The 23,175-nt window shown below is 38.9% G+C and overlaps 1 protein-coding gene across 4 annotated transcripts in view; it reads left to right on the top strand.

Moving 5' to 3' along the window:
• lpin2 (lipin 2) overlaps positions 1-22,426 on the top strand; it is a 48,386-nt gene extending 25,960 nt beyond the window's left edge. For 3 of the 4 annotated variants that reach the window (XM_041245392.1, XM_041245388.1, XM_041245391.1), the window contains exons 3-20: positions 423-518; positions 1,325-1,605; positions 2,993-3,100; positions 6,780-6,906; positions 9,259-9,610; positions 12,598-12,697; positions 12,861-13,048; positions 13,442-13,535; positions 14,309-14,378; positions 15,135-15,227; positions 15,357-15,436; positions 15,929-16,073; positions 16,379-16,527; positions 18,003-18,089; positions 18,373-18,525; positions 19,149-19,263; positions 19,464-19,567; positions 21,059-22,426. In XM_041245392.1, the coding sequence (XP_041101326.1) occupies positions 423-518; positions 1,325-1,605; positions 2,993-3,100; positions 6,780-6,906; positions 9,259-9,610; positions 12,598-12,697; positions 12,861-13,048; positions 13,442-13,535; positions 14,309-14,378; positions 15,135-15,227; positions 15,357-15,436; positions 15,929-16,073; positions 16,379-16,527; positions 18,003-18,089; positions 18,373-18,525; positions 19,149-19,263; positions 19,464-19,567; positions 21,059-21,203 (2,487 nt within the window). In that variant the 3' untranslated portion in view covers positions 21,204-22,426. The remainder of the gene's footprint in view (positions 1-422; positions 519-1,324; positions 1,606-2,992; positions 3,101-6,779; positions 6,907-9,258; positions 9,611-12,597; positions 12,698-12,860; positions 13,049-13,441; positions 13,536-14,308; positions 14,379-15,134; positions 15,228-15,356; positions 15,437-15,928; positions 16,074-16,378; positions 16,528-18,002; positions 18,090-18,372; positions 18,526-19,148; positions 19,264-19,463; positions 19,568-21,058) is intronic. The other variant, XM_041245390.1, reaches the window with a different exon arrangement.
• The last annotated feature ends 749 nt before the right edge of the window (positions 22,427-23,175 follow it).

Genomic DNA, 23,175 nt, shown 5'->3' with positions numbered 1-23,175 from the left:
GGAATGTCGTCTTTCAATAAAATAACTGCTTCGCTGTTGCCATTATGCAAATGAGGTGTGCTTGAGATCTGCTCTTTTGCTGTTCCTCCTGAAACCTTTCCATGACCCCAATGGGGACAGGCCTAGTTTAATACAATTTAAAAATATGTATACGGTTTTATTTTATTTTATTTTTTTGGGGGGGGGGGGGGAGGGGGTGTTACTGCATATTCTAGTTTAGACACCACACTTTTTTGTTTTGTTTTGTTTTAACTATAGAATACATTTACCTATTAAGAAAGGAGAAATAAAAATAGAATGGTTTTGTAGATTTTGCACTGGTAGTCATATTTTAATTCTAGATTTAAAATATTATTTGCAATATCAAAAGAACCCCCAAACTCTATTTTTTTGACATTTATTAACTTTCTTCCAATTTGCAGATCGACATAGAGATTAATGGGGAGCCAGTGGAACTTCACATGAAACTGGGGGACAATGGAGAGGCTTTCTTTGTACAAGAAACTGAAGAGAAAAATGTAAACTTGAGCAAGCATTCATCCTGCTTTTATTTATTTTATTGAAAACTAAAAATGTATCCCTTTTAGATGCTATATGAAATGCATCCGCTCACTAAGGAATGCAATAATAATTAGAACATTTTAAAAAAACAACAGCGCATTAAAGGACTGAGAAGTTTGTACTAATGAGTGGTTAGAAAATGATTTACTTTATTACCCCAATAAATAGCATTTACCATAACATCTGTGCTATCTGAAAACTACGCACTTATCCTGCAAGCACTCACTTTTACTGCACTATGGGAAGTAAATGTTGACAAGGTTATCAGATGTTCACACTTTCCGTATTGCTACTTTTATCTTGTTTAAATGTCTGAGGTTTACCAGTAGTCTTACGTAATGTAAGGACAGATTGTATGACACACAGCAATTGATATTCTAGTACACCAGGATGGCTGAAACAGAAAATGATACAAAGGGAATATAAACAACAAGGATAATGCATTAGTTAAGAACACTTTTCAAAGTTGCGCCATAATTTACAGAAAGATGTGACAGGAAAAAGAAGGGGGGGGGGAGTATTCACTTGCACTTTAACTGCATAATTTCATAAAGGTTTGAACTGTAATTTTACTTTAAAGACTTAAATAGCTGCTTTACCAGTATTTAGTATTAATTATGTGTATTAAGTAAACATCCCTGCTATCAATAACACACATGTAACACCAGCTCAACCAGACTAAGGATTACCACATTGTCCCACCAACATTGATATGTCTCTCTATCACCCTTTCTAAATGTGTTTGTTTCCCTGTGCTGTGTAGGAGATTGTTCCTGCCCACCTGGCTACTTCACCTATTCCTACAGAGGTCCAGATGTTCTGGAATCTCGACTCCAGCGAGCTCAAGGGAGTGGAGGACAGAGCAGCACCGTGTCCTGTGGCAGCAGATCCCGAGAGTGTGGCGCACAGCATGGGCTCGGTGAAGAAGAAAAAGCGAAGGAGAAAGAAGCATAAAGCAGACAGCAGGAAAGAGGAGCAGCTGCCATGTCCTGGGAGTGAAATGGATATGAGCTCTGATGAGGAACAAGCGGTACATGCTACAAGGTACAGTTACATGTTTAAAAAAGCACAACCTGTCAAAGTGGCGGTTAATGTAGTTTTTTAAATTTAGTTTTCTTAAAAGGTAGTTTGTAATTTACTTTTAGTTGTGTCTTTGTGGATAGCTATGGTAGCTACCATGGCCCAGGGTTAAGTAAAAGTAAACCATAAATCTGATGCCTTTTAAATACCCTGATTAATTGTCCTTTACTCCAAACCCAGGTGAATACAGTGTTGGGCATCTGTACCTAAATATATAATAATTATTTACCTTAGTTAAGATAATTCAAGTGTCACACTATAATGCTTGCATTTGGATTATGATATGTACATTGTAGCTCGAACATTACTGTTCTCAGTCTCACAGGAGGAGAAAATGGAAATCAGGGGTTGTCGTGTTGTGGTGTGTATACACACACGCATATATATACATAATATATATATTATATATAATATATATATATATATATATATATATATATATATATAGTACTGTTTGATCATGACAATTATCGTGTCCCTCAGTCATCCTGCTGGTGTAACAGGGTAACTGTATTGAATCTTATATAAACCTTGCTAATTGCATTTGGATAATCCAAGAAGCTTAATTTTATACAATTTGTACAAATATTTACACATTTATGAAGGATATCTGTATGTGTGTGCACTGGTTAACAAAACAGTTTTGTCTTTTGTGTTATATGAGTCGTCCCCTCATAATTGATTAATCCCACTGCATGCTATCTAATCTGGTCCAGTATAGATATTTTACTACTGAATAATACCCAATAGAGTTCATTATCTGTGTATTGGGGGCTATTGTGTTTTTTTTTTTTATTTTTAATGAGATTTCTTAACTAGGACCTACAGTCGCAGGCAAAAGTATTTGGGCAGTTGAAGAGAAAAACCACAAAAAGAGTATCTGTACAACTAACACTGCAGGTGGAAATATTCACAGATGCAGGTCGCAGACTATTGTTAACCATGATTCTAATGAGAAACATGTTTAACTTTGTGATGGTGGGACTTTTAGTTACACATATGAAGTAAAATATACATGCATGTGTTTATACAATCTATCAAGCAAGAGGAAATGTATGTCTTTTAAAAATAAATATTATTCTTAAAGTTTTTATGTTGTTTTTAAAGCATGTTTTGTTTATATGCAGAGTCCGTTCCTATAGTAATTACTTACAGTAATTTTATTTTAGACAATGCAGAAGTAGCTGGAAATTATTTAGGTTATGTATGTTTAAAAAGCTATTCGGGAGAAACAAGCACAGTTTGGTAGAAAACAAATATATTTCAAATAATGAAAGCTTCTGGAATGTCATCTGAAAATGCTGTGTGGTTACATTGAAGCACATTTTTTATTGGGCTTGTCTTTCTAAAGGAGTTCTTCCTTTACTCCTGTAAAAGATGATGAGTATAAGCAGCCACTGATCCTGCACACCCGGGATCATTACCCTTTTTCTGATGGAGATTGGTCCCCCTCTGACAAGTAAGCATAACTTTTTTTTGTATTAGTGACTGTTATTTATTTGTCAAACAGTGTATTTTTCTGATAATTGATAATGTAAAATTACTTTTCATGACTACAATCAATTGTATTTAATTGCTATGTATAAACCTAAGTTTAGCTTTTAATATTGCATACCACAAAATATGCTACAAAACAGAAAGCCAGACCATAAATTATTTAAACAGGTTGCTAAAGGTTGCTTCATTAAAGATTGCTAGCCTTACTGTCTGTAAACTCTGAGCAGGTTTTCAACAGTTGCTGCATGAATCATTTCCTGTGCATTGGACACACCCATACAGCATCATATTTATTAGAAACTGTGTCAGGAGTACAGAGATCCCTTTCCCAATATTAAATGTAGCACACACTTGCCTTTAAGACAAAATAGTTCCCTTTCAATTCGAAGATGGCCACCAAAACATTATTTATGGGTTATACGCCTGCCTATTGGTAGATGTCACTGAGCTCTTACTGTCAAAGCTGCCGATAGGCCCCCTTCCCCCGGTGACCTCCTCGGTCCCGCCTGCCGAGGGGATAAAACCGTCATGCAGGGAAGGATTGACCTCTTTTCGCTTCTCAAGTTGGTAAGGTAAGACCATCTGTGTTACATTGAGCCCTCTTTTATTACTTAAAAGCACTGCGCTGAGACTGCTGCTAGTTCCCTTGCATTTTGTGCTGAAAGCTGGCTTGCTGCTTTCATGGAAACAGTAGCTCCTAAGTCGTAGGCTTTTTTCTTTTTCTATTAAACTGTCCTTCAGCACATGCTCGCTTGTGTTGCAGGCTGCTTTGCCTTTACTGTCTTTCATCTGTGAGTCAATTGCCTGTGCAGTATTGATTTTAAAGGAGTGAGTGTGTGTTTTATTCACCCTTTTTACTTGGGAGAGTGCTGTTACTCCACCGGGGCTAGGCTTGCCTTGTCCCCGTTGTCAAGTTGGCCCACCAGCCGCTGTCTGTGCCACCGGTCGGGGCCTTGTTGTTTGGATTGTTGCTGAGCGTTCTCGTTCTGGGTTGCGCAGAGGACTGTCTGCAGTGCGGTTCCTTACAGCCTGAACCAGCCGTGTATTTCCTCACCGGGGCCAGCCCCGTTGCTGAGTTAGGAAAAAAACAAAAATTCCTGGCTACGTTGTTGGCCCACCACCACATATGTTGGGCCTTAAAATCAAACAGACAATGTGCTCTCCCCCATCTGTACTGTATTGTACTGTATATTAACTGTTTTGCTATCAATTGCCTGCTTCGGCACTTGTGTCCCCCTGTTGTACGCGACGCGCTGCTCGGGTGTGTGACCATGCGGTTAGGGTAGGCACTGTTGCATAGGTGCCCCAAGTGTTTTTTAGAAACCGTAGCCCGTGCTCGGCCCGTGCTACTTCATTCCCATAGTGCGCATTGACACACGATACCCGGTACAGGTAGTGCGCGGTGTTGCATGGTACTCGGTGCACATGGTGCACGCAGTACTTGGTGCACACGGCACGCACTGTACCCGGCGCTGCTTGGTACTCTGTGCACGTGGTATGCTCAGTGCACCTGGTGCGCACGGTACCCGTTGCTCCGTGCTTAGTGCACTCAGTACGCACGGCACTCTGTGCTGCAAGGTACTCTGTGCACGTGGTGCGCACTGTACCCGGCGCTGCACGGTATTTGGTGCACATGGCACACACAGTACACTGTGCACGCGGTGAAGAAGTCTCAGCAGGCGCGGGACATTATGGACATGAAGGCATCATGGAGCTTCTGGAGAGGCAGCAGACCCCAGCGGCTCCGGCCGTGGCCCCGCTTGAGTCTCCACCTGCACCCCTAGTACCACTGAGGGTCGCTGTACCGCCCCATGGCCTCCCCGTGGGAGAACAGGGTGAGCAGAAAGAACGGGTGCAGTGCTCCGACAAGGACGCACTTTCCATTGCGTCCTCGTGGGGGAGTCCACCTTCCTGGCGGAAATGGATGTCAAGGTAGAACCAGTGTTCCCGGCCGAAGCGGCCCCTAGTTCCGAGGTGTCCTCAGTCACTAGTGCGCCACCGCTGTCAGAGTCGGTGTCCGCGCTCATTGGGCGTGCGGCAACAGACCTGCAGGTCCCCTGGGCAACAGCGGCAGAGCCACGTCACTCCGTTTTTCAGTCGCATGACATGGCTTATCGGCAACAGCCCTTCCCTGACATTATGGAGGAGGTGTGCTCCTCTTGGGATCACCCAGCCACAGCGCCTAGTCAGTTGAGGCACACTTCTCAACTGGCCTCGCTGGAAGGTGCGGAGAAGCTGGGCCTGTCGGGGTTTCCCCTTGTAGACTCCACCATTGCGGCCTTGGTAAAGGCTTCGACGGTGGGAGGTCTGCCCAGTGTGCCCGAACCCGCAATGTAGGATAACGGAGACACAAGTCCGTAGGGCTTACGTAGCAGGGGCTCCGAGTACCTGCCTCATAAACACGTTGAGTATGCTGATGGCATACGTGGTCGGCATTCTACGTGATACCAAGTTCCCAGAGCCAGTGGTCACTGAGTTGCGCCTGCTGTCTAGTATGTTGCTCCAGATCTCCGGCCTGCAGGAGCAGACCCTGGGCCAGAACCTGGCTAGCCTAGTGGTCACGCACAGACAGCTATAGCTGTAGCTGTAGCTGTTGCAGGCGCGGGTGCCTGATGCTGATAAGGCTGCGCTTTTGGACGCATCTATATAGCCAGGCCACACCTTTGGTCCAGCAGTGGAGGAGATCCTGCAGCGGTCTCACTGTGAACGCGAGGCATCTTGGGAGGTGGCCGCGTTGCTCCCTCCCCCCAGCTCCGGTGCGGGCTTGTTCGAGCCGCTGGCACACACTTTCCCCCCTCTGCCATTACTCCTGGCCTTTCTCGAAAATATCTAGTCAGAGAAGGCGTCAGTTCTCCTAGTGGCCTCCAGGTGGCCCAGGAGAATCTGGTTCTCGACCCTGTGCCAGCTATTGAATGGCCTGCCCTGGGAGATCCCGCTTCTCCTGGATCTCCTCAGTCAGATGAGAGACGAGCTTTGGCATCAGGAGCCGGACAGGCTCCAGCTGTGGGTCTGGCCCCTGAAAGGGACCGCTGGTCAGCCCTAGGACTGTCGGACACAGTTGTGGGTACCTTGGAGAATGCTGGGGTGCGTTCCACTAGGTTGTTGTATGCCTATAAGTGGAAATATTTCCTCAAATATTTCCAGAATTGGTGCCGGCCTAATAGTCATGACCCAATCTCTTGTCCCATGCCTGTCATCTTGTAGTTTCTGATCACCTTCCACATTGAAGGTATACCTAGGGGCTATTTCTGCTTGCCATGCCTCCGTTGACTCTGTGTCTCCAGGCGCACATTTTCTGGCTACCCGGTTTCTGGGCTATGCCACATACTTTTTCCAGGTTCTATCTCATTAATGTGGTAGATCCACATTGCCTTCATTGGGCACAAGGGTCCTTGAGGTTGCATGCTCGTACTGCTGACCTTTAGTCAGGCAGGGCTGAGGCGTCCCTCGTGTGCTGCCATTCTTCCCTCCCTTGCGACTGCTTTGGTATTTGTTTTCCCATAAATAATGTTTTGGTGGCCATCTTCTCTTTCAGTGAACCAGGGTTGCGGTAATTAACCTAACGTTTTCATTGTCCATTAGCTTTGACAAATAGGACAATTCCTAAGCAGTAGAAAACTGAACTTTTGTATTTTCTCCAGCATGGCTATGTCCCAGCCGTTTTCTCCTAAGAGTGACTCTGAGTTGATGGTGAAGCCTTCAGAGAGCCTGCTGAGAACAGAGTCCCACATGCAGTGGACATGGGGAGAGTTTCCTGAATCCACAAGGGTAAGGAATGCACACTTACAACAAAAGCTGCAACTGGAGCTGATGATTGGTTCTTAGTGGGTATATTGATTTCCCCATTAATAACTTTAGTACAGTTTCACTCAATGATGTCCAGATCATAGAGTATTTTTTTAAGCTTGTCTTTTGTTTGTCACACCATTCTATCTGATTCAAGGATTTGTTTAACAATGTAGCAAAATAGTTTTTTTTTTTTTGTTTTTTTTTTTGTGGTGGTGGTGCTAGGAATTGTCCCCCTGAACCTCCTGAATGTAAATAATTAGTCTTAATTAGAGGACATACTCCTGCCGATTTTGTGTTTATATATATATATATATATATATATATATATATATATATATATATATATATATATATATATATATATAATATAGCATTTTTTCACACCTGCCTAAAACTTTTGCACAGTACTGTGTGTGTGTGTGTGTGTGTACACAGTACTGTGCAAAAGTTTTAGGCAGGTGTGAAAAAATGCTGTAAATTAAGAATGCTTTCAAAAATAGACATGTCAATAGATTATACTTATCAATTAACTAAATGCAAAGTGAGTGAACAGAAGAAAAATCTAAAGCAAATCCATATTTGGTGCTTCCACCCTTTGCCTTCAAAACAGCATCAATTCTTCTAGGTACACTTGCACAAAGTCAGGGATTTTGTAGGCATATAGTCAGATGTATGATTAAACAATTATACCAAACAGGTGCTTATGATCATCAATTCAATATGTAGGTTGAAACACTATCATTAACTGAAACAGAAACAGCTGTGTAGGAGGAATAAAACTGGGTGAGGAACAGCCAAACTCAGCTAACAAGGTGAGGTTGCTGAAGACAGTTTACTGTCAAAAGTCATACACCATGGCAAGACTGAGCACAGCAACAAGACACAAGGTAGTTATACTGCATCAGCAAGGTCTCTCCCAGGCAGAAATTTCAAGGCAGACAGGGGTTTCCAGATGTGCTGTCCAAGCTCTTTTGAAGAAGCATAAAGAAACGGGCAACATGGTGGACCGTAGACGCAGTGGTCGGCCAAGGAAACTTACTTCAGCAGATGAAAGACACATCATGCTTACTTCCCTTCGCAATTGGAAGATGTCCAGCAATGCCATCAGCTCAGAATTGGCAGAAAACAGTGGGACCCTGGTACACCCATCTACTGTCCGGAGAAGTCTGGTCAGATGTGGCCTTCATGGAAGAGTTGCGGCCTAAAAGCCATACCTCTGACGTGGAAAAGGCCAAGCGACTCAACTATGCACGAAAACACAGGAACTGGGGTGCAGAAAAATGGCAGCAGGTGCTCTGGACTGATGAGTCAAAATTTGAAATATTTGGCTGTAGCAGAAGGCAGTCTGTTCGCCGAAGGGCTGGAAAGCGGTACATGAATGAGTGTCTGCAGACAACAGTGAAGCATGGTGGAGGTTCCTTGTAAGTTTGGGGCTGCCTTTCTGCAAATGGAGTTGGAGATTTGGTCAGAATTAATGGTCTCTTCAATGCTGAGAAGTACAGGCAGATACTTATCCATCATGCAATACCATCAGGGAGGCATCTGATTGGCCCCAAATTTATTCTGCAGCATGACAACGACCCCAAACATACAATGAAAGTCTTTAAGAACTATCTTCAGCATAAAGAAGAACAAGGAGTCCTGGAAGTAATGGTATGGCCCCCACAGAGCCCTGATGTCAACATCATCGAGTCTGTCTGGGATTACATGAAGAGAGAGAAGCAACTGAGGCTGCCTAAATCCACAGAAGAACTGTGGTTAGTTCTCCAAGATGTTTGGGCCAACCTACCTCCCGAGTTCCTTCAAAAACTGTGCAAGTGTACCTAGAAGAATTGATGCTGTTTTGAAGGCAAAGGGTGGTCACACCAAATATGGATTTGATTTAGATTTTTCTTCTGTTCACTCACTTTGCATTTTGTTAATTGATAAATATAATCTATTAACATGTCTATTTTTGAAAGCATTCTTACTTTACAGCATTTTTTCACACCTGCCTAAAACTTTTGCACAGTACTCTGTGTGTGTGTATGTGTGTGTGTCTATATATGAACATTTTAGAATTGGAAAATAGATTGCACTAGGTTCTTCAATTATTTATAACACGAAAAATAAATAGAATATGTCTATCTGTTGCTGTTTATTTTTCCCTGCAAATATTTAAATCACAGCAGTTGGAAGAAGCAGACTGCTTTAAAAAAAAGTTCAGGAAATACACGTTATGCAATCTGGCATTCTCAATAGTGAGAATTCCAGATTAAGTGTCGAAGGTCAAAGCCCACAGATCTGCACACGGCTCACTGTTCATTGTTTTATTTGCTTGTATGTTTTCAGGTCAGTAAAAAGGAAAAAGCTGAGCCTTTGAAAACCGTTACTATCACTCCTTCAGAAAACACACACTTCCGCGTCATCCTTAGCTCTGATGCCATGCAAGATGAGATGGATGACCAGATGACAGTTGTGGACACTGTTTGTACAATAGTAAAGCCAGAGCCCAGAACCCATACAGGCAGTGTCCAGCAGAAGACTTCTGATGACCCTTCTGTGACTACTGCTACAATGACAGTGACTGTGCCTGATGATTCTACAGATTCTGCTGCTACTTTTCACAAGCCTGTGGATCTAGTGGATGGCATTTCAGAGATTAAGCCAAGTTCAAAAACGGACTCCCCTTCCAAAAAGAAAGGTATCAGTAAACACACATCTTGCATAAAAATATAATTTCTGTGCAGTGACTGGTATAATTAGTCTGCATTCCAGAGACCTCAATATTTTATGAAGTTAAAGGTACTCAGTGTGAAAAATCTAGACTTGCAGGAAAAGGTTTAAAAAGTCATTTCTGTTTGTTCTATCAGATATTTTAAAAAGAAAACAGGTCAATGAAATAAGACTCAAACAGCTAGCCTCCCTTTCCCCACACCATACCCCTTACATACCCTTATAAAAGTTTCTTACAGTAATTTTGCAGTTTCCCATACTTTCCCTGCAATTTTATATTATGACTTTATCATTGTTTGCCATGTGTTTAAATGTACTTTACCATACCACTCTTATGATTTACAATTCTTATCTATGCTTTACTACAGTGAAAATGATTAGCACCTTATGCTTATTATACAAGTACCATAATTCAAGGTAACAGACAAATACACAATTTCTCTTAATTTAAGAAATAATCTTTATCAAAAAACAAACTTATTTAATTAAAGTAAAATTAAATAACTGTAGGAGGCTTTGTGGTTGGATGGTTAAAGAAAAGGGCTTATAACCAGCAGGTCCCCTGTTCAAATTCCAGCTCACTCACTAACTCACTGTGAGACCTTGAGCAAGTCACTTAACCTCCTTGAGGTCTTTTGGATGAGATGTTGTTGTAAGTGACTGCAGCTGATCCATAGTTCACACACCCTTTTCTCTAAGTTGCCTTGGATAAAGACGTCTACTAAATCAGGGTTTCCCAGTCCTGGTCCTTGGGGACCCCTGTGTCTGCTGGTTTTTATTCCAGCTGTTATCAGCTACTTATTCAAACCCTTAATTGAACTAATAAAGTGCTTAATTAGACATTTTTAATTGTTGTCAGCTCCTAAAAAGTTGCCAATTGCAAGTTACTTGTATACTTGAAATCGCCAACTGTTTAAAAGCTGAAAACAATAAAAGGTCTCATTAAGCTAATGAATAGTTCAATTAAGTAATTGAGAACTCAGTTGGAATGAAAACCAGCAAACACAAGGGTCCCCCAGGGCCAGGATTGTGATCCCTTGTGCTAAATAAACAAATAATTATAGGTACAGGATGTTTTTTGATTGAAGGTTTTCACTTTTTTTCTCCAAACATATTGTGGCCCATTTTTGGGGAAAAGTTATATTTTAGTCTCAAGTGACCAGATAATTTTGTTGAACAGTGCTTCAGATTCCTGATCATATTTATTGGCAGATGTTAGATGGTTTATTTTATGAATTTTCTTTAACAGTGGTTGACAGTGAGGTCTACATACATAGAACTCTTCTGTGTTCAGGTGGCTTTGTACAGTTTCTTCGTGCACTACTATGCCTGATGCTTCTGAAGTCCTTGGCTGCTTGGACAATTCTCCTACCTGATGTAACCAAATTTTCTTTGGAAATCCACTTTTGCATTTCAGTTGAATTTGTTCTGTGGTACAGGTTCTATAGGTCTTTGGTGTGGTTATGTTGCCATTGCCTTTGTTGTAATGTGCTACAAGTGCTTTTCTCAAATGTGAATCCAACTCCATTGCCTTCACCATCATCCAGGGTTCTCGCCAGCGCTGTTGAGTTTAACGGGCCGTTACGTTGTTACCTGGAAAAATGACGCTGTAATCAGGCCGCTACGCTGGGTTTTCAATTTGCATAATGGCCAAAAAATAATAATAATCCTGTTATAATAATTATAATAATCATTGTTGGTTATTCTGTTATGGTTTACTTAAAATACTTGTTTCAGCTCTCAGTGCTCTTCAATGGGTTGGTTGTGACAGCATGTTCTTTAGTTTGGTGCATGTAATGTGTGCTTCACTGAATTTTAGCACGTTCCCCCCTGTTGATGGATGAGACTAGATCCTGGGTGCGCCCCTGATACACAGCTCTGTAGCAACCAACACTATTGCATATCTTTATTATACCATAACTACGTTCCCTCTAAAACTTTCATTTAGTTAGCCACTGTGGCTAAAGTAACTTTAACATTTTTGTTGAAAAACTTTAGCCACTAAACAATACTATAAATAAGTTAAGAGGGCTTGAATTTCAGCACGGGATTGCAGGAATCGTGCATTTTCCAAGTTGCTCCCGCATATCTGCAACTTTCAATGCTGGAAAATCCTGCAGGGATATTGTAAGACACCAAGCTACTGCATTCTGAGTAGTTCTGGGTTAAAATAAATAAATAAATAAATAAATGAAAGTAGTGCTGGATATTTTAAGTGCTGCGAGACTTTAGTGTCTCGAACGTGATTCTCGGCCTCTATCTTTAAGCATTATAGAAACTCAGTAAGTAAACAGTTTTTGAAAAAAAAAAAAAAAAAAAAAAGTTATTACAGTAATAAATAAGTAGCCACTATTTTAACTACAAATTTTTTAGTATAAGTAGCCTGTATTGTTTTAACTACAAATAATCCAGTACAACTCAGGTGCAGAAAGATTTTTGAAAGAATAAAAACAACACTAATTATATTCACATAATCGTAGGCCATTTTAATATTTTGAAAGGTAAAAACAGGTTTCTCAGTCTGACAGAAACGGTAACACTATGGCAAAAATGTAGTTTCCCTTCAGTTGAATGGCGTCCATGCGTTGCTAGGAAGTACTCATCCTTTGACGCAGACTCTGCATCTACCTACTGACAACCATAGATATAGAATACTATCCATGCTGACAACTACTTCCACAAAGTGTAAGCCTGCCCCCACCCCCCAGCCCCTTCCACAACCACGCTGTAATAAATTCCCTGTGAGAACCTTTTTATCAGCTGTATTACCAAAACGTTCATTTTCAATAGATGCAAGGAACTAATTCCCTCTTTTTCTGGCTATTGACTTTATGGTGCAGCTTAATTGCTATGTAATGGTTTTCATATAGTGCAGCTTAATTACTATGTAATGGTTTTCAATCAATGCATACATTTTATTTATTTATTTATTTATTTATCCAATTCATTAAACAGGTTTGCGTAAGAGAAGCCAACACCAGGGTCCTGAAGACATCTATTTGGATGATCTGAATGTACTGGAGCCAGACGTTGCTGCACGTTACTTCCCTAAAAGGTATTTTAGAGCTTGTCACTCTTAGTTAGAAGTATATAGAAAATGGTTTAGGTGTTTGTTGGTTTGTTGCCCAAAAAAGGAAAGAGTAAAGGTTTTTGTGGGGTTCCTTGGCTTACACAATTTTTAAATGAACTGTCTCCTGGTGAATGTCTGTGTGTTGCAGTGAATCAGACCCTGGTCCCAAGCACTGGATGGAGTCAGACACACACTCTGGCTGTCAGTCTCCACAGTCAGTAGAAAGTGCCGCTGCAGACAGTGGTACTGAGTGTCTGTCGGATTCTGCCACTGACATGCCAGATGTCACTCTGTCTCTTTGTGGAGGACTTGGTGAAAACTCAGAGATTTCTAAAGGTATAATTAATTACTCTTTCCAAATACAAATAATACAGTTATAAAGCTGATTTTTTTTCATTCAAATAATCTTTAATTGTAATATTTTAGTACCCCGTCCGTCCGTCACGCACATTTCGAATGTATTAAAAAACCACTTAATTAGTTTTTCTTGCTTTTGTTTGTATTCTTTGAAATAAATCCCTATCCTGGGTTTCTGTTATACTGGTAGTGAGCACACCTTTTCAGTAATACAGATAACAATATCAACTTTGATTTACATTGTGAATTATCTCAAAAGAGTTAAAAGAAAACATATCAATCAGCTTTAGGGTTAGAGTCCTAAATGAGGTGGGGATACTATTTTAAAACTATAGTTTGAATCACAATCTTAAATATTTTTATGTCTTGCAGAAAAATTCCTGGAACATATCATAACTTATCAAGAATTTGCTGAAAATCCAGGCCTTATTGACAACCCGAATTTAGTCGTAAGGATAGCAAATAGGTAAACAATTATGTTTTGGTTGTAATAATTTCTGTATATGGACTTTATAAATACTATGTTTAATATTGTTTTTATGTAAAAAAAATATTACTTATATAACATATGATGTAATAAGTGTAACAATTTTTTTTTTTTTTTTGTTCCTGGGTAGTAAGTGTTATTTCCTAATTGCTTATGCCTCAAAAGTATAGAAAATGGCTATTATTCCCCACAAACTTTGCTTTTGTGACCAGGACAGTGATATTTCAAAATATCACTATTTCAAATGGGAAAACGGGCAAATGTGTGTCTCTTCGTTCATATAAAGTCAGAAAAAAAAAAAAAAAACTACTAAATCTTTTGTAGTCATTTTTGTATTACTTTAGTATAAATACATGTTAATTTGGATTCATATGTTTTTTTCTGACTTTATGTGAACGAAAAGACACACATTTTCCCATTTGAAATAGTGATATTTTTAAATATCACTGTCCTGGTCACAAAAGCAAAGTTTGTGGGGAATAATAGCCATTTTCGATACTTTTGAGGCATAAGCAATTAAGAAATAACACTTACTACCCAGGAACAAAAATTGTGTTACATAGTGTAATTACTGTATGTGGACTTTATAAATACTATGTTTAATATTGTTTTTATATAAAAAATATTACTTATAAAACATATGATGTAAATTTTTTTTTTTTTTTTGGATTAATGTAATGCAAAATTACTTATTTTGGTGAATGAGACATAAAAGTGAGAATTCTATATGACAGTTTTTTTTTTTTCCCCAGATATTACAATTGGACGCTGGCAGCTCCCATGATACTGAGCCTACAGACTTTTCAGAAGAGCCTACCTAAGGTACATGTCAACAGTATTAAGTAAAATATACGGAGCATCAAAATAAGCTTATCACTTATATTTGAGCATCAAAAGAAACCTATCACTTGATCGAAAAATGACAAACTCTGTTTTAGAGCAGGTGCAGTGACTTTTTATTGTGCTGATTAACAACTGACATCACGAATATGCTGAAAAATGATCTGTCAGTCTTGGGCAGATGTTGTGACTCTTGGTCTCCCAGTTCGTGGCCTGTCATTGACAGAGCGTGTCTGGTTATACCTTCTTGCCAGGTTTGATATTGCTGGCTGTGAGCACCCAAGACGGCGAGCCACAGTACCCTGCTCTAGTCCAGCCTCCGATTACACGAAGGCACTGCTGTCTTGACAGACGTGGCCTATTTTTTTCCGTGATTTCTTTTTTCTTTTTTTTTTTTTTTGCTTTTATTGAAGCTTGAAATTCAATAGCTGAAATCACTCCATATCCAGTGTCCAATCAACTGTCTCACTAATTAGGTGATTAAGTGCATATGCTTCAGTCATGGTCACTCAAGCGTGTCATGGTCAAGGATGAATGATTGAGTGATTAAAAATGAACCAAAAACATTTTATCAATGCCCATCATTTATACTAACTTTTTTTTTTTTTTTTTTTTTTTTTTTTTTAGTAAAGAATTGTGTAATAGCGATAAGTTTCTTTTGATGCTCGTTATAGTTTGAAATGACTATTTTACATGTTACATGCATTCACATTTATTAACTGTTTTCTGACATTTTAGACCACAGTGGAGGCCTGGGTACAAGAAAAGATGCCAAAGAAGTCTGGACGGTGGTGGTTCTGGCGCAAGAGGGCTGACAGCACTGCCAAACAGGTACAACTTTTGTAAGAATTGTGTTTGACTGTATAAATATTTAACAACTGTTTGCATGTATTTATGTAGATAAATATGACAATACTCATTGTGTGCCTTTTCTCTTTTTTTTTTTTTTTTTTTTTTAAGCAGACAGAGACCAAACTTGAGACCCAAGAGTCACTGAGTGGCAGTGATCCTCCTCACTGCCAGGATCATACCAGTATGAGGTATGAGTTTCTATAACATCAGATGGTGCTTAAATGAAGTGTTATTTAACATTAGGTAAAGCATACACTACCTCACCAGATTTCTGCAAACTGACAGCTGAAACAGCTATATAGCACCACCTCTTGGCAAATGAATGAAGCTACCTCAGTTGTGTGGCAGAAGCAGATTCTGTACTGTCGATCTAACTTTATTACAGGTTACAGCTATACACTTCCATACTCTTGGAGTAATAACATAACTACATTGCATTTCCAAAGCAAACCAACATTTGTACACATTTATTGTTTACCTAAATTTCTTTCTGAAACAGAATAAACTGTTAAGTTGTTTCTTTTTTTTTTTTGTTTATTCACAAATTTTAGGATATCTTCGGCTCTCTGAACCATGTCAACTACTTTAACAGAGAAACCTTACAAATGCGGAATAACCTTTACATGTCCATTTAATTTTAAGAGCTAAAGTTGTTGATGCATATTACTGTTTCAATATAGGTCAAAGGAAGGGGACTCTTCTAGCAATGAGGAGTCAAACGAGATTAACAAATCGGCTCACAAGGATATCATTCAAACTGAAAATCTCTGCCAAGGAAATACTACCTCTTATAAGAAGTCACTTCGGCTGTCTTCAGATCAAATTGTAAGATTTTATTTTTTTAATAAAGCATGTATTTTCAGAGTAGCAGTAGTAATATTGTAACATTTGCATATACACAATCACAACCATACTGGCAGTACTGCCTTGGGCTATAGATACTCAAAAGTTATATTGTGTTCTTTCCAGAGTATCATCGTGTCCTGTTAGCAGAGTGACAGATGAACTAGGAGAATTACAGTTGGCACCTCCAGAGTGAATATGTGGAGACTACAACTGTGGCACTAGCCCTGTTCTAAACACATGGAGTATGGTATGCTCACCTACGGCCTTGTTTTCTTTGTTGACAGGCAAGTTTGAAGTTGAAAGAAGGTCCAAATGATGTTATGTTCAGCATCACAACCCAATATCAAGGCACATGTCGGTGTGAAGGAACCATCTACCTCTGGAACTGGGATGACAAGGTCATTATTTCTGACATTGATGGAACAATTACCAAGTAAGTAAAATTGAAAACAAGTGAACATAACTGTTCAACTGTCTTTTAAACAGAAGTTAATATCAGTTTTAAACATCAGGGCAACATAGGACTGGTCCCTCCTTTATAGGGGTGTTAGTTTCCATTTAAATTTTCTAAACATTTTGTGTAAAGTTCTGTTTAAAACAAGCCTTATGCATGGTTCTTTATTTTAATTACCAAAACTTTAGACACAGTCTCTTAGACCCAAGTGAGTGCTCAAATAAAAAAAAAAAAAAAGTTAGTAACATCCAGCCATAATGTTAGTTTTAGTGGTAGAAAATCAATTAACCAGGTCGCTAATTCCTATAAGAAATGAATACACCTGTAAACAGCTGTGTGGCGGCCGAACTTTCGTAATAAAGATAATGAATACGCAAACACAAATACAAATTCTGTTTTACAGAAGATGAGCTGGCAGTTTTTGAGGAGTGTATTTTAAAATAGTTATGTGTATGAAAACACATACCAGACCTGCAGTCAAAACTAGTTTTAAAACATTGCAGCCCTTGCCATAATGTTGTGCATGTATGCAAGCGGCCGCACCAGATTAAAGGGGCACACCCATTTCTCTTTTATTACCGGCATACACTCTGCAGCACTTTACGGCAAGGACGCACCATAATAAAGTACTGTGTAACTGTGCTCTACTTTCTTTTTATTATAATCTATTTTCATTGGTTTTCATTTAATTAATTACATATTTATAATAACATCAAACATATTTTACATACAAGAAAAAATATGTATTTTTGTATTCTAATAATCTGTGTGGCCTCATTTCTTATTTTCTCCATTCCAGTGTATGATTAGTATTTGTATTCTTTGTATCCTTTCATTTATAACTTCAGAATGCTCGGTCAGAAATCCAAGGTAAAACTGCGAAAAAACAAGCACGCACACATCCCTCTTCACGCACACTGAAAGCATGTTTTAAAATGTGTGATTGTTAAATTTGTTAAAGCACACATTCTTTGTGCTTTAAGATGTAAGGCATGGATACAAAACTTGTGTACTATGTTAAGGCAAGTTAAGACAGATTCCCTTTTATATGCAAGTTTCACACATACTTTAATCATATAACAACATAATTGAACTAGAAACTTGACCCCTTGGACTTATGGATTAAACCTGTTCAGACTTTGAAACTTTAAACTATTGGGAATATGTGTAAAGACATTAATCACCATGTATAAGTTACGTTTGTGTATAAGACTAGATGTCTATGGAAAAGATTGTGAAGAAATATTGAATATGAAATGAATCAGCTAACTCTGTATGTTTACTACTGCACTTTTATTTACAATATTTAAATGTTTAGGCACAATTCTAAACATTTCACACTTGATTGATGTTCAGACATTTAAACTCTAAACTACTCTGTTACATACAAACTGAGAAGTAATTTATATAAAAAATGTGTTAAATGATGAAATTGTGCCTTTACTGTTTTTCAGATCTGATGCTCTTGGGCAGATTCTCCCCCAGCTTGGCAAGGACTGGACACATCAAGGCATTGCTAAGCTGTACCATTCAGTACACGAGTAACTATCCAGCATGGGAGCTGAACCTTTTTATCCTCAATAGTAAAATACAAACCGAGAATGGCACGATCCCTTTTTTCTACTACTTTGCACTAATTATATTCTTGAAACATTTCAGATTTTAAATTGTCACCTGTCAGTTTCTTATATGCATGAGCCTTGAGGTTTTCATGGGGTTTAATGGAGTTTATACCCCAAAATGTATATACATTTGTTGTATGTATATGTATGAAATTTTAAATATTTTAAAATATTACTCTCCCTTTGCTTGTTTACTCTGTAGGAATGGCTACAAGTTCTTGTATTGTTCAGCTCGAGCCATTGGAATGGCTGATATGACCAGAGGTTATCTGCACTGGGTCAATGACAGAGGGACAATTCTTCCTCGTGGTCCACTTATGCTGTCCCCAAGCAGCCTGTTCTCTGCATTTCATAGGTGTGTTTTTTTTTTTTTTGCATATCTGTAAAAGGGTGAATTTATGTCTTAGTACACAACTTTAAAAAATACATTTTAAATGCTGTACAAGAAAAATGAACCCTTTGCAAATCTGCCCCCTGCCGTACCGTTAAAGCCTCATATCTCAGAACACATTTGAAGAAGTGACTTCATATTGTCAGGGTTATATAAAACCATTTTTGACTTTTGAAATTGCAGCTGCATAGACATAGTACACTTTGAGTTACTGCCTTACTGTTTGGTAAGCAGCTGTATTATTTGCTTTGTTTAAGTTCCATTACCAGTGCTGTCTAATAAGTTAACTCTTTCACTGCTTTCACCTCCCTGGCCATTTCAGTGATAGAGAGTAAATGATTTCCACCATAAAACATTACGTCTTTATATGACATTCCCCTTAAGTTATGCTACTGAGGATGATTTGTTTTTGTTCACAAAAACTCACATTTCTAGTTTACATGGTTATAGCCACTGTCCTCAATCTTGATGTTTAATTTAATATGGCTGCCATAGTCATGTGCTATTTTTGGATTCCAGATGATGGAGACAAAAACACTGTGAGATATTGGCTATGTATTTGATACACAATTGTCTAATTTCTGCAGGGAGGTTATCGAGAAGAAACCTGAGACGTTTAAGATCGAATGCCTTACTGATATCAAGAATTTATTTCAACTTAATAAACATCCATTCTACGCCGCATTTGGGAACAGACCTAATGTAAGGGTGATGTTTTTTTAAATTTTGATTTTGTTTGAGAAGTACCATAATTGGTCTGATGTGGGGTTTGTTTGTAATTGATGCTCTTACAATTAAAACTAATACCAGATCATTTAGATCATTCAGCATTTGTATTCATATATAAGATTGAATAAATTATGTTGCAGGCTAATATCAAACTTTGTTTTTCTTCCAAACAGGATGTTTTTGCTTATAAGCAAGTGGGAGTCCCAGTCTGTAGAATTTTTACAGTGAATCCAAAAGGTGAATTAATACAAGAACAAACTAAAGGAAACAAGTCCTCGTAAGTATATCGACCTATATTTACCAATGTTGTGACCACCAGCATTATTATTATTATTATTATTATTATTATTAGTAGTAGTAGTAGTAGTCCTTTGTAGACCTATATAAGTACCATCATATAAGTCACATGACAGCAAATTGACATGAGGACCCTCTAAACAAAAAGGAGGTGCTAACAAAGATGGTGACTAAGTAATTTTAACAAAGACCGTTTTTTCAAACTGTTGACCTTTTGGTGCACTGTGACGTGCTATAAAACAACCCGGGAGCCGCTAGGGACCTGAACATGGCTCCACAGTCAGAGACCCTCCATGGTGATCGTGCGCTTCCTGGTTCTGTAAATTGGAAGTTTACCAAGAGCCAGGAGCAGATTCACCAGGTGGTCCCTCTTCTTGGTGGAGTCATGAACAGGGTGCCTGAAAATAGTGGGTGAAAAATGCAGCCAGAACTGCAACATGAGGTTCTTTAAGAGGAAGAATAGCAGCAGCCTGGTGGACAGAAAATAAATGTGAACCACCAACTCGGACTGTCCGCAGAAAGGGCATTCAGCGTCCAGGTCAGTAAAGTGACGCAGGATCTCTCCTGATGCGAGTGCTCAGTGCAGCACCCTTCATCCCAGGTCCTCACCGCCAGTAGGGAATAAGGGGGAATACAGAACTTCCCACTGGGGACTCTCGCCCTCCAGGGGTTGGAAGGGCTCCCGCCAAGCTGTGTCTTGGAGGGAAACGAGGGCGAGGAAGTGGAGGGTGTGGAGCATCATCGTGTAAGGGGTTCTCCTCGACACGGATTACAGGGTGGTTGAAGAGAAATCCAAGATCCAGCTCAGGTTGCTCTCGAGTGGTGGCTGAGGAGGGTTCCTTGCTTCTGGGTGGATCAGCAGGACTGGAGAGCTGGGGCCAGGGAGGGAGGCCAGCTCTGCGGTCCTAAGGACCCCCTTGAGATACTTAACAGAGTCTGGGTGCAAAGCTGCTTTGCACTGCTGGATAGCTCGACAGGCCATTCTGACGGTACCCTGAGCTGCCCTGGCAACCAGCGACTCGGTAGTCAGCCACTCTGAGCGTTCGCGATCTACGGGATCCCAGACTCTGAGTGTTCGCGAAACCAGGGGATCACAGACTCTGGTCGCTCTAGCCGAGACCATCCACCTCTGCACTGTGGGGGATTCCAGCACCTGCACACGAGTAGTAGTAGTAGTAGGGACAGTTGTATTATTATATGCAAACCAGTTTTCACCGATTTTCACACCAGGCTTTAACATGGAAAGAAGAATGCACTACATGTGTACTGTTCATTGTAATCCGTCCACAGGCCAGGGGTACCTTGTGTTGCTGCTGTTTTTACTTATCTAAACTATATTTACCATTATTGATAAATATGGCTAGCATATTTTATACAATTCTACTGAATATGATTTAACTTGTGGACAGTACAAGGGTTTATTTTGTAAATGCTTTAGTAAACATGTATAATGTGTTTAATTTTTAAACAGGTACAGTAGACTGAGTGTGCTGGTTGAACACGTTTTCCCGTTGCTAAACAAAGAACAGAGCTCGGCTTTTACTTTCCCCGAATTCAGCTCTTTCTGCTACTGGAGGGAACCAATTCTGGAGGTTAACATGGAAGACTTGGCCTAAGTATGACATGCTATTACTGAAGTTGGTGGATGAAATGAATATTCTCTTACCAAGGATTATTTCAGCCGATTTGCGGTAGGAAAGTTAGATCCTGTATTTAATAAGCAGTGATGGTCATAAAGGTCTTCTCACAAATTAATAAAGACAGAAAGAATAGCGGGTGTCAGTAAATAAAACCTTTTTTTTTTTTTTTCTTTAGTACTGATTTAAAATGTTTTTTTCAATCCACTAATTATTACATGCTGGTAATATCTGTTTTCATTTTGAACTACACAATGACAAAAAACTAGTAAACAGTGTAACGGTATCTATCACCTAAAATTTCTTAAAAAATGTTCTTAATGTAATGCACAGCCAGCAAATTGTCATCAGAAAGAACTAAATTTGAGGATTCTCCATTACCACACTATGTAAAATGGATATTCACAGCACATTTAAATAAGCTAAATAGGGTTAAGAATATACAGTAAAACTGTGTAGTAGTATCAGGTAGGGAATACTAGCTTGAGATAGTTTTGTTATTTTGCCCCGCTGTAGTGGAAATGGGCCACAATGAAGAAAAGTACTTTTGTAAAAGTTAATTCATATTTACTTTCCATCCCTATAAAAAAAAAAAAAAAAAAAAAAATTCAATTTCACGATTAAGCTTGGCTGCCTTACATATTGAGCCAACTTGAGTCTGCACTTACTAATTATTTCTCACAATAAAGCACAGTCATTGTATTTGTAATCAACAACTTGGACACACTAAGTCCAGAGTGTACATCATTTAGTAATTGTTATAAGACTTTCCTATAAACTATCTATATCACTTCTTGTACAGTATACGCTGTATTTGTGTATCTGCTTGTCAGTGTTTCATGTCATTTAAATATGAAGAACTTTGTGTCGGGGCACTGCAAAGTGAACTTGTTCTTTCTATGAAAGTAATATTCATGTGTGATGACAACACACCACTCTTATTTACTATGTCTCTAAAGTTTAATAATAGTAAAATAATATACAGTAAAGCACTTTTGAGATTACTTTGGTTGTGCAATTGTTATACTTTGATGTATTATCTTCAGTTATTATTAAATGCCTTTTGTTTAATTACTTTTATTTTCTTACAAGAAAAGAGGTTTCTATGTTTTTCTTTTCAATGTAACGTTTAGTGCTTGATAGCTTTGTATTGCAGTGTTTACGATGTAAGCCGGGGGTGCAAAATTAAAAAGTTAACAAAAGTAATGATCTTGAATTATTTATTTATGTATCTTTTAACTTGTATATTATCTCAAAACCAGTTTCAGTCATCCACCTGTACGCTTGCATGATTTCAATTGAGTGGATTTCCACTGATATTACGGGTTGCTGAAGCAGGCTTCTGGTGATTCTGCTATGGAGAGCTCTGCTCAGAGCGTTCTGCACTACTCGTGAACTTTGCAGTTTTCAACTCGTCATATAATTGAGTACTAATTAATAAAGCACAATCTCAGTGAAGCATAAATGCTCCTGTAAACACAAATAATAATCCCAAAACTCATACTTTTTGTTTTTCTCCTAATTTTTTAGGCACAGCTCAATTTGTTTTTGTAATAACAATATCTGCTGGTTGAATGTTATCCTGTGTATCGTTTCTCAAGTAAAAAATGGATTGATTTCAAAAGAAAAACGAAGGAGAAGTTTATAATAGTTATTATAGTTTTATCTTGAGGTTAATATTTTTGATACTGTAAACATTTTAAATGGCACACATAATTATGCTGAGATGGGGAAGTAAATGTTAATGTGATAAACATTTATAGTGCTTTTTTGTATTCTGGCTGAATAAAAAGTTAATACGTGTTGTGGCAGAGTAGGGAGGGGAGCCAGAGAGGAACACCTGACTCCAGTTGAATTAGCGAGGCCCCTGCATAAAAAGGTTGGAAACCCTTCCAGCGTGTTAATTGGGGACTTCTAAACAAAGTTTAGTTAGCACTCCGTAAAGGAGTTA

The sequence above is a fragment of the Polyodon spathula genome, chromosome 3 (genome assembly GCF_017654505.1).
Source record: "Polyodon spathula isolate WHYD16114869_AA chromosome 3, ASM1765450v1, whole genome shotgun sequence".
Classification (NCBI taxonomy): domain Eukaryota; kingdom Metazoa; phylum Chordata; class Actinopteri; order Acipenseriformes; family Polyodontidae; genus Polyodon; species Polyodon spathula.
Note: the sequence above shows the minus strand (reverse complement) of the source record. Positions and strands in the feature narration are given on the sequence as shown.